Source organism: Myodes glareolus, chromosome 26 (assembly GCF_982192425.1).
Source record: "Myodes glareolus chromosome 26, mMyoGla1.1, whole genome shotgun sequence".
In the NCBI taxonomy this organism is placed as follows: domain Eukaryota; kingdom Metazoa; phylum Chordata; class Mammalia; order Rodentia; family Cricetidae; genus Myodes; species Myodes glareolus.
Genome location: NC_142051.1, coordinates 19,398,476 through 19,412,311, shown reverse-complemented (window position 1 = coordinate 19,412,311; position 13,836 = coordinate 19,398,476). Strand labels below are relative to the sequence as shown.

General features: G+C 37.6%; 1 protein-coding gene across 10 annotated transcripts in view; it reads left to right on the top strand.

Annotated features, from left to right (window-relative positions):
- Window positions 1–12,901, top strand: part of Kcnc2 (potassium voltage-gated channel subfamily C member 2) — a 180,046-nt gene extending 167,145 nt beyond the window's left edge. For 2 of the 10 annotated variants that reach the window (XM_085683372.2, XM_085683373.2), the window contains exons 3-5: window positions 2,355–3,282; window positions 5,215–5,379; window positions 11,786–12,901. In XM_085683372.2, the coding sequence (XP_085539498.1) occupies window positions 2,355–3,282; window positions 5,215–5,379; window positions 11,786–11,952 (1,260 nt within the window). In that variant the 3' untranslated portion in view covers window positions 11,953–12,901. Of the gene's footprint in view, window positions 1–2,354; window positions 3,283–3,654; window positions 3,759–5,214; window positions 5,380–8,617; window positions 9,215–9,757 lie in introns of those variants that run through there. The other 8 variants (XM_048418604.3, XM_085683375.2, XM_048418603.3 and 5 more) reach the window with 8 other exon arrangements.
- Window positions 12,902–13,836: the final 935 nt, after the last annotated feature.

Sequence of the window (13,836 nt, the reverse complement as noted above, 5' to 3'; positions counted from 1 at the left end):
CTTTACTGGACATATGACAACTACAATTACAGATCTTTTGTGTATTTAAGGAATTTCATGTCTGTATCCTCAGTGCACTGTGAATTCCTCAGTGGTTTCTGTCCCATTAACTGCTATTAAATTAAAAGCTTTACCTGAGGCCTGGCAAACAGAAGCATCTAATATGCTGTATGCATGCATGCGTGAGCGATGGTATAACAGAGAAACGCCCAATTATAAAAGTACTACTTTTTTTTGACAATCATCAATGCATATTATAGAACTCTTTTTTGTTGTTTGGATGTGGCAGGCACACTAGGACTTTCTGAAAGGTGAAACTATTAGACTGCCTCATGCAATAGTGCCATTTAAGATTCCAGTGTCCACTGAAGAGAGTGCTTCCTGAAGATGTGTAGAAACAGAACATAAAACTACAGCTTAATTGCTAGATCGTAGACTCTGCATGCTAATATTATGCCTACTGTGAAGTGCAGGGGACAGAATGGCCTTATGGGTATGGGGGTGGGGAGGAGAGGGAAAGGAGAAAAGTAGCAACATATGTGCAAGACTCTAACAACAAACAGTTTCCCATTCAATCAGAAACAAATACAACTTTCAAATCTAGAGCTACAGGAAGGATGTGGTTCCAAATCAATTACCAATCACACATAGCTACGGCACATCATTGTTTAGTGTATGTAAAGCTGTCGTGGTACTTAGTTTGCAACAATTGACTGAACGGAGGTGTATATTTATTTGTACATGAAATGAGAAAGTGAAATGGAATAAGTTAACATCTCAAATGTCCTGTAAGACTGAACAGCTGGATTATAATGCCAAAGCCAAGAGTGCTTGGAAGATTTGCATAGGGATCAGGTGAGTGCTGTAGATGTGAGATTTGTTCAATGTTGTGTGATGGGTGTGCTCAGATTACCCATGAAAGTCTTTAATTTGGGGTGATTATCTAAGGAGGACAGTCACATTGATTAGTCTTTTTGTGATGTCACCGCAAGTTTATTGAATTAAGAGAAGGGGGTCAATTTTCTTGAAATGCAGCTCAGCCCTTCTCAGTGGCAGCCATGCTTGAAGAACAACTGTCGGGGCACAGATGGGATATTGGAACTGGTCCATTATGTTCAACTAAGAACTCCTGCTTGCCTACCGTTTCTTTCTCCTGGTAATTCCACTCTTGATGAAAGGAACAGCTTGCTCGTTCAGCAAGTGTGGCTTCTGAGACATTCCAAAAGAGTACTAGAGGCCTCAGCTACGCTGCAGTGCCTCCAGTGAAGGACAGCAGTGCCCTTCAATCCAACACCTGCATTTCAAATGTTCAGATCTGTAGTATTAAGAACTGTGTGACCCCAGGCTAGGGAAAAGGGTTTCAACAATTTGTATTCTCCCTATTGGAATTCGATAACTTAAAAGCCTGCATGTTGGGGCTAAATTTGGCACGTTACTGTCTGAACTGATCACTTTATTCAAACTTACTTAGAAAAAGAAAGGTTGTAAATAGCCTGACTTGATATTCCTGAATCAGAAAATGGGCTAGTGGTAGTGCTGTTGTGCAGATCGGTGTCAATCAGTTCAACAGTGTGTGAGTCTAGCCAGAACTATATACCTGGGCGTTCTTAGGATTAATCTGCGCTTGTGGGTGCATATGCGTTCACGTATCATTAACTAAAGAAATGGAATCATCGATTTTGAAAAACTAGCTTTATAACGTATTACGTCAGCATTTTCAAGTTGTTATTTTAAGTCTAGGAAGATAATTGTATTCTAATTGCCTCCCTAAGTCAGCTTCTCTCCTTTAATTAATGTTGATTGAGTTTGCCCTCCACCCAGACTTACTGAATTGGGTAGGCTCTACCTTCAGCGTATCATTGTACACTTGGTATTCCTCTCATATTCATATGCATGATACCCAAAACACTTTATTGATAAGTAGAAGCTGACAGCTGCATTTGCATGATTTCTAAATTCCCAAGCGTGTAATCTGCCTTACATCTGCAGTTATAAGCCGTGTTTTAAAATGTCTAGGTCATAGGCAATTGTCAAAATTGGAGCTATTGTCACAATTTTGGTTTTCTTTTTCAGACTATTGTCATCAAAAATTGTTCTGAGATAACTTTTATGGTTTCTTCACAGTTTTCCCTCCTTCACAAAGCAAAAGGTAAAGCTTTGTCTATTTGTGAGCAAAGACAAGAGTTTGGAGAACCTTACCGGTCTGGCCTGGTTAGCTTTTTAGAACCATCCCAAGTAACATCCCCAAATATTCCGTTATCCTTTTGGTTGCCAGTGATCACTGCCGTTTGGATAAAGATATACATCTGTGATGGTTCAGGTCACTGTGCATTTCTGTTTCTTTCTTTCTGCAGTTTATTGCTTTTGCTTCTTTATTCTTCATCTTGGTTTCCATCACGACCTTTTGCCTGGAGACTCACGAAGCTTTCAATATTGTTAAAAACAAGACAGAGCCAGTCATCAACGGCACAAGCGCCGTTCTCCAGTATGAAATCGAAACGGATCCTGCCTTGACGTATGTAGAAGGAGTGTGTGTGGTGTGGTTTACTTTTGAATTTTTAGTTCGTATTGTGTTTTCACCCAATAAACTTGAATTCATCAAAAACCTCTTGAACATCATTGACTTTGTGGCCATCCTCCCTTTCTACTTAGAAGTGGGACTCAGTGGGCTCTCCTCCAAAGCTGCTAAAGATGTGCTTGGCTTCCTCAGGGTGGTTAGGTTTGTGAGGATCCTGAGAATCTTCAAGCTCACCCGCCATTTTGTAGGCTTGAGGGTGCTTGGACACACTCTTCGTGCCAGCACCAATGAATTTTTGCTGCTCATCATCTTCCTGGCTCTAGGAGTTTTGATATTTGCCACGATGATCTACTATGCCGAACGAGTGGGAGCGCAGCCGAACGACCCCTCAGCTAGTGAGCACACCCAGTTCAAAAACATCCCCATTGGTTTCTGGTGGGCTGTGGTGACTATGACGACGTTAGGCTACGGGGATATGTACCCTCAAACGTGGTCAGGGATGCTAGTGGGGGCCTTATGTGCTCTGGCTGGAGTGCTGACAATAGCCATGCCCGTGCCCGTCATTGTCAACAATTTCGGAATGTACTACTCCTTGGCAATGGCGAAGCAGAAACTTCCGAGGAAAAGAAAGAAGCACATTCCTCCGGCGCCTCTGGCAAGCTCACCTACGTTTTGCAAGACAGAGTTAAATATGGCTTGCAACAGTACCCAGAGTGACACGTGTCTGGGTAAAGAAAACCGGCTTCTGGAACATAACAGATCAGGTAAGGCATGATTTTAAATGTGGACCACGTAATACTTTATGGACCAGTGTATCCTATCGGTAGAGGGTAGCTGTAAATATACATGAGTTTTCAGTTTTAACTTCTCCTAAAATGTGTGTTTGTGAGGCTTATAGATAATTAAACTGTAGCATTTCTACATTTGGGTCTGCAGAGCTGGTCGTGGGGGTTTCTGATATTGGTGGGAATGACCTCTGCTGATAGAGCCAATATTTTCTTTCGCCCATTTGTTGCTTCTGTGCCAATGTTTCTTTGTTTCTCGGCATGATGTGATGGTATGACCTTAACCATTTCCCATTCTTCATCATCAAAATGTTCACCTTCATCTCATTTGGCTTGCTGTGTTTGTCTCAGCTTTACCTCTGCCACATGGTACCCTGCCTCTCAACCTAATTCAGGAGAAGCAGTTACTTAAGGAGAACGGATGCTTGCACATCAAAGGCCTAGACACTAAAGAGGTGATGTGGAAGAGAGCTATTTCAATAAGAAAGCTCATTATTATTAATATTCTAGACTGACTAAAGTTTTATCATTTTAAAATTAGGTAGGATATTGCAACCTAATTCTTTTCTTGAAATAAAGTCACATATAACGCAAAAATTAAACACCATAGTTCAGGGCACAGGTAATCTGCCATGGTAACCAATGACAAAACTCCATCTCATTCCAGCAATCATTTCTTACTGTGTTGTGCCTTGGCCTCTGCTCATTTCTAGAACTGTATTTTGAATATTTTGTTGCTCGGCATTTGCTGGAATCTTGCTTCCTATTTACTAGAGGCAACATACAGTTGATTGATTCTGAGCTGAGAGTCAGTCTGTCCAAGCCAAGGCAGAGGGAGTCCTTGCTTGTCTATTTTGTCCTACTAAGATATAGTATTTTTTAGATTATCAATTTAAATAGCGTAATTTTAAATTTAAAGTAAACATATTCTCTCTTTTAGAGCTACTTTAACTATTTTTTTGTATGAGAAAATAATCACCACGGATGATCTCATGTCTCATTTAGAAACAAGATCCCGCTTAGCTTCTGAAAATTTTTATGAGGAAAACAGAAAACACTCAAAGAAATGTGTCTGGAGATGAATCTTCTGTTTAAAATTTTCATCCGCAGTCATTATATGCATTTGGGATTTCATCTGGAAATTCTATCAACACATATCTGACAACTATTGAGAATATTTATCTGAAAGGGGGAACTTAGCTGAGGTTGTTGCTATTACACTGCTCTCAGTGTATTTATGCAGAACCCTTAAGAAAGCCATGGTCAAAGAAGACACAGCTTCTCCATTCAACATTGTAATATCAAGTCAGGGTGCAGGCCGATGTATATAGAAAGCTCCTGACAAGCATGAAGAAGTAAACAACACTTTCATGGACACAGGACATCTTTGCTGTGTGCTTTACTCAAAATGATTTCGAGTCTTCAAAGTGGGATGGTAGTTCTTATGCTTCGGGATTAGTTTAGTAAAGATTTTTTGGGGGTGGGAAATTGAATTTCAGGAAAGTAGGAAAAACACGTCTCCTTAAGAATTGCACAGCCAGTCACTACTCAAGAGTTTTTTCCTAAGTCGCCCATTTCCATTCACGGTGTCTGAATAACGTTTAACAAACAACATGGTAAATTTGTCCAAGTTTATTACTGCATTTATTTTGAGTCCATACCCCCTGTGTGAAAGCCGATATCCATTTAGATTCCAAAAATGAATCAGAATTTTGTAAGGAGCACTCCTCCCTTTATCAATGCATTTTCATTTTACTTGGTGTAATTCTCTTTAATGTGCTGAGTACGGTGATGTGAGTACTGTGTGCTGTATATTGAGAGGCTGGACTACAGACATCTGCTGTAAACGCTTTGTCCTGTCTCATTTCCTCATCTGTCACTGTCTGTCAATGGGCGTGGTGCTGTGACCAGTGTTATCAGGTGACGACAGTACAGGAAGTGAGCCGCCACTATCACCTCCAGAAAGGCTGCCCATCAGACGCTCTAGTACCAGAGACAAAAACAGAAGAGGGGAAACGTGTTTCCTGTTGACGACAGGTGATTACACGTGCACTTCTGATGGAGGGATCAGGAAAGGTAGGCATGCATTTAATCAAATCGTAGTAGGTAACGTAGCCATTACGTAAGAGCGATGCAAATTGCTTATCATCATGTTTCCGGGGAACGCTGCATGTGATGTTCTTCTCTCCATCACATCTGTCATTTTAAGCATTCTATAATCACCATTATGATGGACTACTCTATTATTACATTACCCTTTAATCTTTATACTTTCTTCATCCTTCCATCTACCATGTGTAAGACTAGGTAAACACATTAAGTCAGTCATTCATTATTTTATCATAGCGTTTTTTTTTTTTTTTTAGCAGCAGTCTTTAAAAGTTATCTTTTGTATTAAAACAACACTCACTAATTGGCTCTTTGACTATATTTGTTAAGTAATTGATGACCATTAAACAATTGATAAGACATATTCTTTTTCAAATGGAAAAGCTAAATACCCTTTAAATAGCCTTTCCAACACTTACCAGGGCAGCTAAAGCCAGTAGCACCAATGACTGTCTCAATGGGCAAGATCCCCTGCTCTGCCATGCGCATTTGTAAAAATTACTTGAAAGGTCACTTGTGTGATTAAAACTTCCCGTTTTTTTTTAGACCCCCCAAATAATTTTAAAACCGTTAACATTTTTCACTAGATACTAAATAGTAGTCAGCATCTAGGAAATGATAAATATTTGTTGATGGAATTAAAATGGTCGAGCAAGTGTCTTCTTGAACGAACAGGAAAAGATCTGTAATGACTTATTTATTACCCTTGCTAGCTAAATCTGAATAGAAAATTTCACATTTTGCTCCATTGTATTCTGTAATTGATGTCCATGTTTGTTATGCAAAGCACTTTCCCCAATTCTTCAATATTTTAAACTTAAAATGCTTGTTTTGTGGTGGCGCCCTTAAAAAGTTCTCATAGCTCAAACTCTAGCAACCCTTTATTTCCTCTGAGCATTTTACTGCTTTTCTGCTTTCAGTGTCTTTGAGACATAAAAGCAGAGGGCTCTTCATTTTGTTTTCATTTATTTTTTTGCTGAGTAATATATCAAATAATTCTCCATCCCAATCATTTCTATGTGTTCCTTGAACAAAAATGTGCTGCAGTCCTCTGAATGGGTTTCTTTATTATTTTATATTTATACATGTGCTAAAGTTTAAATGTTTTATGAGGATAGCTAAAATCTTATAGTAGTTGAGCAAAATATACAAACACACGCTAATAGTAATGTCTTGTGTTCAAAAGAATTTTATAAATGCATATATATCCTAACAAGTTTATCTCTGTATATATACATGTATATATGTGTATACACATATATATACGAGATTAAACACATATTTATCTTTATACATCTTCTATTAAAGTATTGTATACTGTGCTTATACAAAGGTAATGTATATAAATATCTTGAATCAAATTTTCTTCTGTGTCAAATAATGCTTTCTACCTTAAACAGTTAAGAAATGTTTGAGAAAAGCTTCGAACAGTATAAGCTAGCATGTTGATATAAAATTTTACTAGAAAATTGCAAATCTGTATGAACAAAGCACTTAATAAGATATTTATTTTGCATGGAAAGATACATACAGCTTTATTTCACAAAAGGGCTTTTTTGATGAGGATTTTTCTTTTTTGTAAACTGATAAGCTCACTTGAGCCTTTTGTGCTTCATTATTCCTTGCCTTGTTGCACCAACTCTTCCACTTTGTTTTTTAATTGCTGTATGTTCTTCCTGCGTGGGTATTGTTTCTGGAAATACTTAACCATGCTGACTTTTGTCTTTGCCTGTCATATCTACCAGAAAGCCATCCATTGCCCTCTTCTTTCCTTTATAGAGCTTATAGGGTTCTTTTATTCTTCCCAAATACTTACTTCCTATAAGACACATTCACTTTTCAAATGGACCTTTCTATTAATTTTATTTCAAATTTCCAAAAATTCTCTCTGTACCCAATAAATTTTAAAAATTATTGGATTCCTATATATTTTACATAGAAGTATAAAAATAGTCCACAATGCTTTTAGAGAAAGGAAAGATTTGTTTAAAGAGGAACCTTTCAATATTTAAGATCTTTGTGCTTCCTTCAAACTGTTTTTGAGTAAATATTATCCAGACTAAAGCCTTCATGTGTGCTATCTACATAGCAGTCTTAACAGTATCCCAATTGAGTACATGTTCCTTGGAGCTGAATAAAGTTGGAATTCCATATTCTGATGTTGGTTTCAAGTAGATTTAGTATTGTTTAATTTTCATGTGTAACAAAGATTTTATACTTAAATCATCATTGATATTTTCAATGACTCCAGGAAAAGTTTAATTAAGTAAAAAGTATGTCAGAATTTCTAATGAGAAATATTTAGAATAGGTAAAACTAAAGATGTATAAAGCACATATAATTTTACTAATTAAATACTTGTTACTAAATGAGGAGAGCTTTTTAAAATGATATTAAATCACTGATATTAAAAAGAAAAAGATCCGTAAATAAAATAACAAATATTTACTTTAAACTATATAATTTAGTCTAGCAATCAAGATTCATCTATCACTTGGTGATTAAGATAAAATTATCTAACAGATCATTACATTTCGGAGAGATGTGTCAGGGGCTTGGAGTGTAAAGTTCCCCTTTGATGCATTCACACCCGTAATTAACATTCATCAATGTTTATAATCTAGTTTTCATTTTTAGGTCACATAATCAACTTCTACTGCATAGGAAAAATCCTTTTCTCTGTGATTTTTAAAGTTATAATATTAACCACTTTAGAGAGGTGCAGTTACAATGGAGTTACCATGCACATGGTTTCTATGTAATGATAAATTACTTTCAATTAAAAAAATGAAGGCATTCTTCCATTAACTATCAAATCACTTAGGAGCATGGAATGAAAACACCCTCCTCCATGTTTTATAATAAAGGATGCTAAAAGAACAGAGGCAGGTAAATGTTTATTCAACAGAAAGCAGGCCCCTAAAAACACTATTATAGTTAATGGAATATCTATTCACAAAACCATTTAGAAGACATCCAGTCTACAGGAAATCAGTGTGTGTGCATGAGGTACGGAGTGTTCGTTACTCTGCTTTCCTGTTTCTCCCAGTGTTATGCCGTTATGAGGTTGTTATAGAGTCTGTCTTGATGATAGATGTCTTGGCCTCTCCTGTGTCAGATTGATAGATAAATTACGTCAGTCCCAATTAAAAGAAATAGAGGCAATTACAAAAGACTCTTTCTTTTCTCTTCGTCCCACGTTCAGCAAGCACACTAGATCCCATGGAGAGTGCCACACAGTCTAGAGGAGACACAAGACAAGAAGCCCATTGGAATTGTGTGCATTTACTCAATTTTGGTTGCCCTACAGGAAGTTCATTTCCAGCCCTGTAACTGTTCAGTGGAACTGCCAAAACATTTATGTCCAAAGCAGTGTGATAGAACTTCATTTCCATTCAAATGTCTTGCTTTCTACTTCATGTCCCATTTTATATGAGATGCAGCCCAAACTCATTCAACTGCCTCTAATGTTCTACTGAGAATACTGCACCATGTGAATCTCTCCAAAGGTCACAGGACGGGGTAACTGGCTGAGTGGCTAAGGAAAACAACTAAGCTAATGTTTCTGAAAAGTTGTTTTAGTGTCTAAGTGCATGGATAACAATAGGTTAGGTTGAAAAGTTTGGACTAAAGTAAAATTTGCCTCAATTTCTAGACTGTAAAATTTAGAGGGTAAGGGAAAGAGATGAAGTCTTCTGAGAACATCAGATTCATATTTATTTCACTGAAATTATGACTCAGTTTACATTACATTTGTTTCTTTTTATTTAACTTTATTTTATTACCAAAGGGATTGGTAATATGCTTTTCATCCTGTATCACCTGAATAATGGCACAAAATGCCATTATTATTCGAATCACCCTTTTAAACTTGTAAAACTCAAAATATACTTATGTTGGAAACAAGTGTACACTTCAAGTAAAGCATGCTTCATTTGCTATTAACACTAAAATTAAAAAGAAAAATGCCTCATGTATTTTTAACGTTCAGAAACACATCCTGAACTTGAAAGTGTTGAATGTGTAATCTTATTTAAGTCGCTTTGCCGAAGTTTTATAAGGTTTTGTAATCTCTATGCCCAAATTGCATCAATGCTAACTATAATCTGGACATAAACATATTTTGGAACATTGTAGCTAAAGTTTATGATGGCTGGTTTAATCGTTTCAGGATGCCAAATACAGTGAATTTCAGCTTTCAGATGTATGAACTGTCTCAATATCGAACTCTTTACACATGGTTTGAGCACAAAAGTAGCACTTTTGATTACCCTGCATGGTATTGTTTGTTTCTGTCTATTTTCTGGTTGAATTCAACTGATGTCTGTGCCTTTTTTCATAAAAGGATATGAAAAATCCCGAAGCTTAAACAACATAGCGGGCTTGGCAGGCAATGCTCTGAGGCTTTCTCCAGTAACATCACCCTACAGCTCTCCTTGTCCTCTGAGGCGCTCTCGATCTCCCATCCCATCTATCTTGTAAACCAAACTGCATCAATCGGCTAAATTATATCAAAACAAGTACTGCTTATCCTGTAATGGAAGTAATTAAATGTAGAGTTTCTTCAGGCTCCATAATACAGCATAAATCCTGCATGATATAACTATTTGAAGTCAGAAATGCTACTTGAGTAGCTAAAACATTTTATTCTGGCTTTAGTGATGATTTAAAGTAGTGCTACTACTCAATATGAATTGCCCAAATTCCCTTTCGCAATACAGTGACCAATAGTGCCAGATATTGGCCAGTATACTTACTAATGTATAACCTTATCTTCAGGGAGATATACTTAAATAGTGTGCTTCTAAATGCCAACCACTTCATTGGACCTTCATTTCTTGTGACTCCAAACCATTCAGAAGATGTCTGGGATCCTAATCTAGTTTGCACACGACTTGACTTTGGTCAGTTCATTTGCATGGACCATCTTGTCTGTATCACCTGAATACAGTGTTGTAGAGTCCTGGAACTGGACGGCTCAGGATATGTGTCCTTGCTTCAAACCATTCTGCCACTGTGAAAGCACCAGTCGCCTGTTCTGCATGTTGAATTGTGGGGCAGGGAGGGTGCCCTTCTCTTTGGTATGTTCCCCCTATTCTTTGACAGAAATAGTTGTTTTAAATAACTTAATTTCTTAAATGATTTATTTGTCTTCAAAAAATGCTGTATTGGTGTTCTGAATGTTTTTGGTTGTTTGTACACACAGATAACTGCAAAGAGGTTGTCATTACTGGTTACACGCAAGCCGAGGCCAGATCTCTTACTTAATGACTTGGGGAAGGCACAAAACATGAGAGAAAGGTAACTGCTAGCCAGGCTTGCATTGTTTAGCCAGAAATTGCTGCTTGGTAATAGAATCATAACCCCCGTTCTTCCCTCCTCCCTGTAAATCCTAGAATTTGTCATTATTTTCAAAGGTAGAGTGCTAAATATTACCCAAAGCTCTCGTGTAATTTTATTTATGATTTTGTGTGAACATCAAAGTTTACTGGTGTTCACTAGAGGTTTTTGCTTGTTTGTTTTGTTTTTGACTAGCCTTAAAATTTGCATCAAAGGACTAACCAGACTTTTCATGCCGTGTTTAATCAGGTGCTGTGTCCTGTGTGTTGTTTCCATCTGTCCGTCTTAGCTCCCTGTCTTAACTGTCTGTGTCATCTGTCTCTACAGAGGGTAGACATGCCCTGATAAGCTCTTTAAACTTAGCGCTAATCTCCCTACTCCTGCCCCCTGACTTCTTCGCTTCTTGGAGCAGCCTCTCTGCTTTGTATATATGTCAACGATGCTCTGTAGACTACCTAAATTAATAGGCACTGTGAATCTTCTTTGATGAGCAGGACCGAAGCAGCAATCTCACCATAGTAGTTGGTTGCCTACTGCAATGTCATTTCTACTACCTAGCAACCAGCATTCATCACTACATTCCAGCAAACATCCCTAAGGAGTCTTTTGCAGTCTGGAGGGAAGAGAGTCTGTTTACACATCCCTACCCAATGCCATAGCAATAGTGGGTCTGATATTTTAGGTATATGAGGGAAGAAAAATGCCATAATATAGTCGCAGTGTAGACGATACCTTTGACACATTGATCCTTAAGATTGTTAATGAATTCCTAATTCTCACGTTTATTTTTGATAGAAAGACAATTGTCTCTTTTGTTATTGGCTAAAGGCATGTGTTAGTCTTCACCCTCAAGCTGTAGAGCATGCACTGCATGTCAGAGATCTTGTTCAGCAATGTATTTGCCCAGACGTAGCCATCTGAGACTTAGAGATACCATGATTCTTTTGATAACACCGCTATAGAATGCTATAAACATGCAGAGGTTTATGGTAAGAATTAATATGCTGTCTGGTGCTGCTGTTATTGACTGCAGTGTTGTACAGAATTTATCATGGATTTTTGACTGCTGAAAAAGGGACAGTGAGATTTAGCCATACCCAGGATTGTACTGGAAATTTCCACTACTGGATGTGCCCTGCTGTGACCAGCTTGCGTTCAGAAGAGGTCCCGCACCTTCGTGAAGCCATTGAAAGCTTATAAAAGAACAGTGATCGGAACTGAAACGGTGCTCGCCAAGGAAGAGTCTGCTCGTCGGCGGACCAGTGTCCAGGAAACACCTGTAAATACCACCGTGTGCATGGGTCAACCGCTCCGACAATCTCATAGCACAGGAAGTCAGCTTTATGATTAACATCCCCGGAGTTTCAAGGAATGCCCATGAGACTCTGAGGGTCTCCTCTCCAGGTCATGGTGGCTTTGCTGAGAATTACCGAAGGCCGTGAATCCGATGTAGTATAGGTCTGTTTTCATTCCTTATTTGTACATTGTGTGTTGGTCCCCAAACCAACTGCCTCATTTTCTTGCAGACCACTGATATATCAGCTTGTTCACTGTGCTGTAGACTCTTAGTGTCTCCATATAAAATCTAACAAATTTTTAGTCATGTATTCATTTAGTTCTGGAAAAGTGTCGTTAACTAAAAGCAATCCACCAACAGTATTCATAGTTTAAGTCTTCTGTCGTTGTTACCTCAATTATAAATACAAAAAAATATAAATTCTGGCAATGAGAATATATTTTTATTAAATGATCAAGGAAAATGTCAGTATATAGTAGAATATTATCAAATTATATCCTAAAAATGTCTATTTTGCATAAAAGAGATATTCTTTATTCGATTCCTTTTTTGTGAGCTTTGTGGCTAATGAGGCGTGTATTTGTCTTTAACACTGCTGTAGCTCAAATTGTATGAGAGGTTTTCATCTTGCTTAATCAATATTTCTAGATTCTATTAGTTCCCCTGGGATTCTGAATATACTGTATAACCTAATTATGAACCCCTGTATCGTGTACCTTTTGTGACCACCTCAAGGTGCATGCGTAACCTTGGTGATAAGCCAATGGACATGTTACTAACTGAAATGAAGAATAAAAGGCAAATGGCTGGGGATTAACTTGAATCCTATCTGATTAAATTATTCATACCATTCTCTGGGCTCCTTTCTTCGTGTGTTACTATTTCAACGGGTTTCACTGTTGTTTTGCTTCATGATGTCACTTCACACACCCATACCTTCCAAAGCAGTAGGGAATGAATGGCTTTTTAAAATGCTGAGGCGTCATTTGCATTCAAATCTTAGAAACATAGCTAATGTTTTCCCCTTTCTATATTTCTTCTTGTTTCCTCAGTCTAAATTCCTCCCATAAAAGAGCATAAAATTACTAATTACCATAGTATTCAATATTCATAGGCAATTTTATGACCAATACTAAAATTTTACTTTTATTTCTGATTTGTCATAGTTCTTGGCCCAAATCCTTTTGATTTAATATCATCAGCAGTACAGTTAAGGATCTGGAAGGCACAAAAAACAAAACCAAAACAATTGAAACATCAAAGACGGTGGGCAAAACCAAACCTTTTTTATAATGTATCAGCATGCAGTTTTCTGCCTCCAAAGCTGTTCAGTGTTAATTATTAAGAGAATACCTTGAAGCTGAGCTTGGCCAAAGAGGCTTTGCAAATAGAATTACCTGCAAAATGTGATTTCCATTTTGGTAGTAACAAGCAGTGGTTTCAGGGTGGATTATTTATTGTGCAAAGGAACACTATGTTAAGAGAAACCATGCACTTACATACATAGTAATTGCACCAATTCTTATTTAAAAATTAATTAAGCTATCATGACTGAAGAGTAAAGACATTTATCTTACTTTTAAAATAAATCACAAGTAGAGGCCTGTGAGATGCCTCGGGGGGAGGGGGGCTAAAGCCCTGGTCATCAGGCCTGGCAATTACAGTTTAAGCCCTAGGATCTACACAACGGAAGGAGAACTGACCTTTACATGGGAATTATAGCACACACACACATAAAAATAAAATACAGAAATAAATAACAACTAGTCAGGCTGAAGGATAGCTTC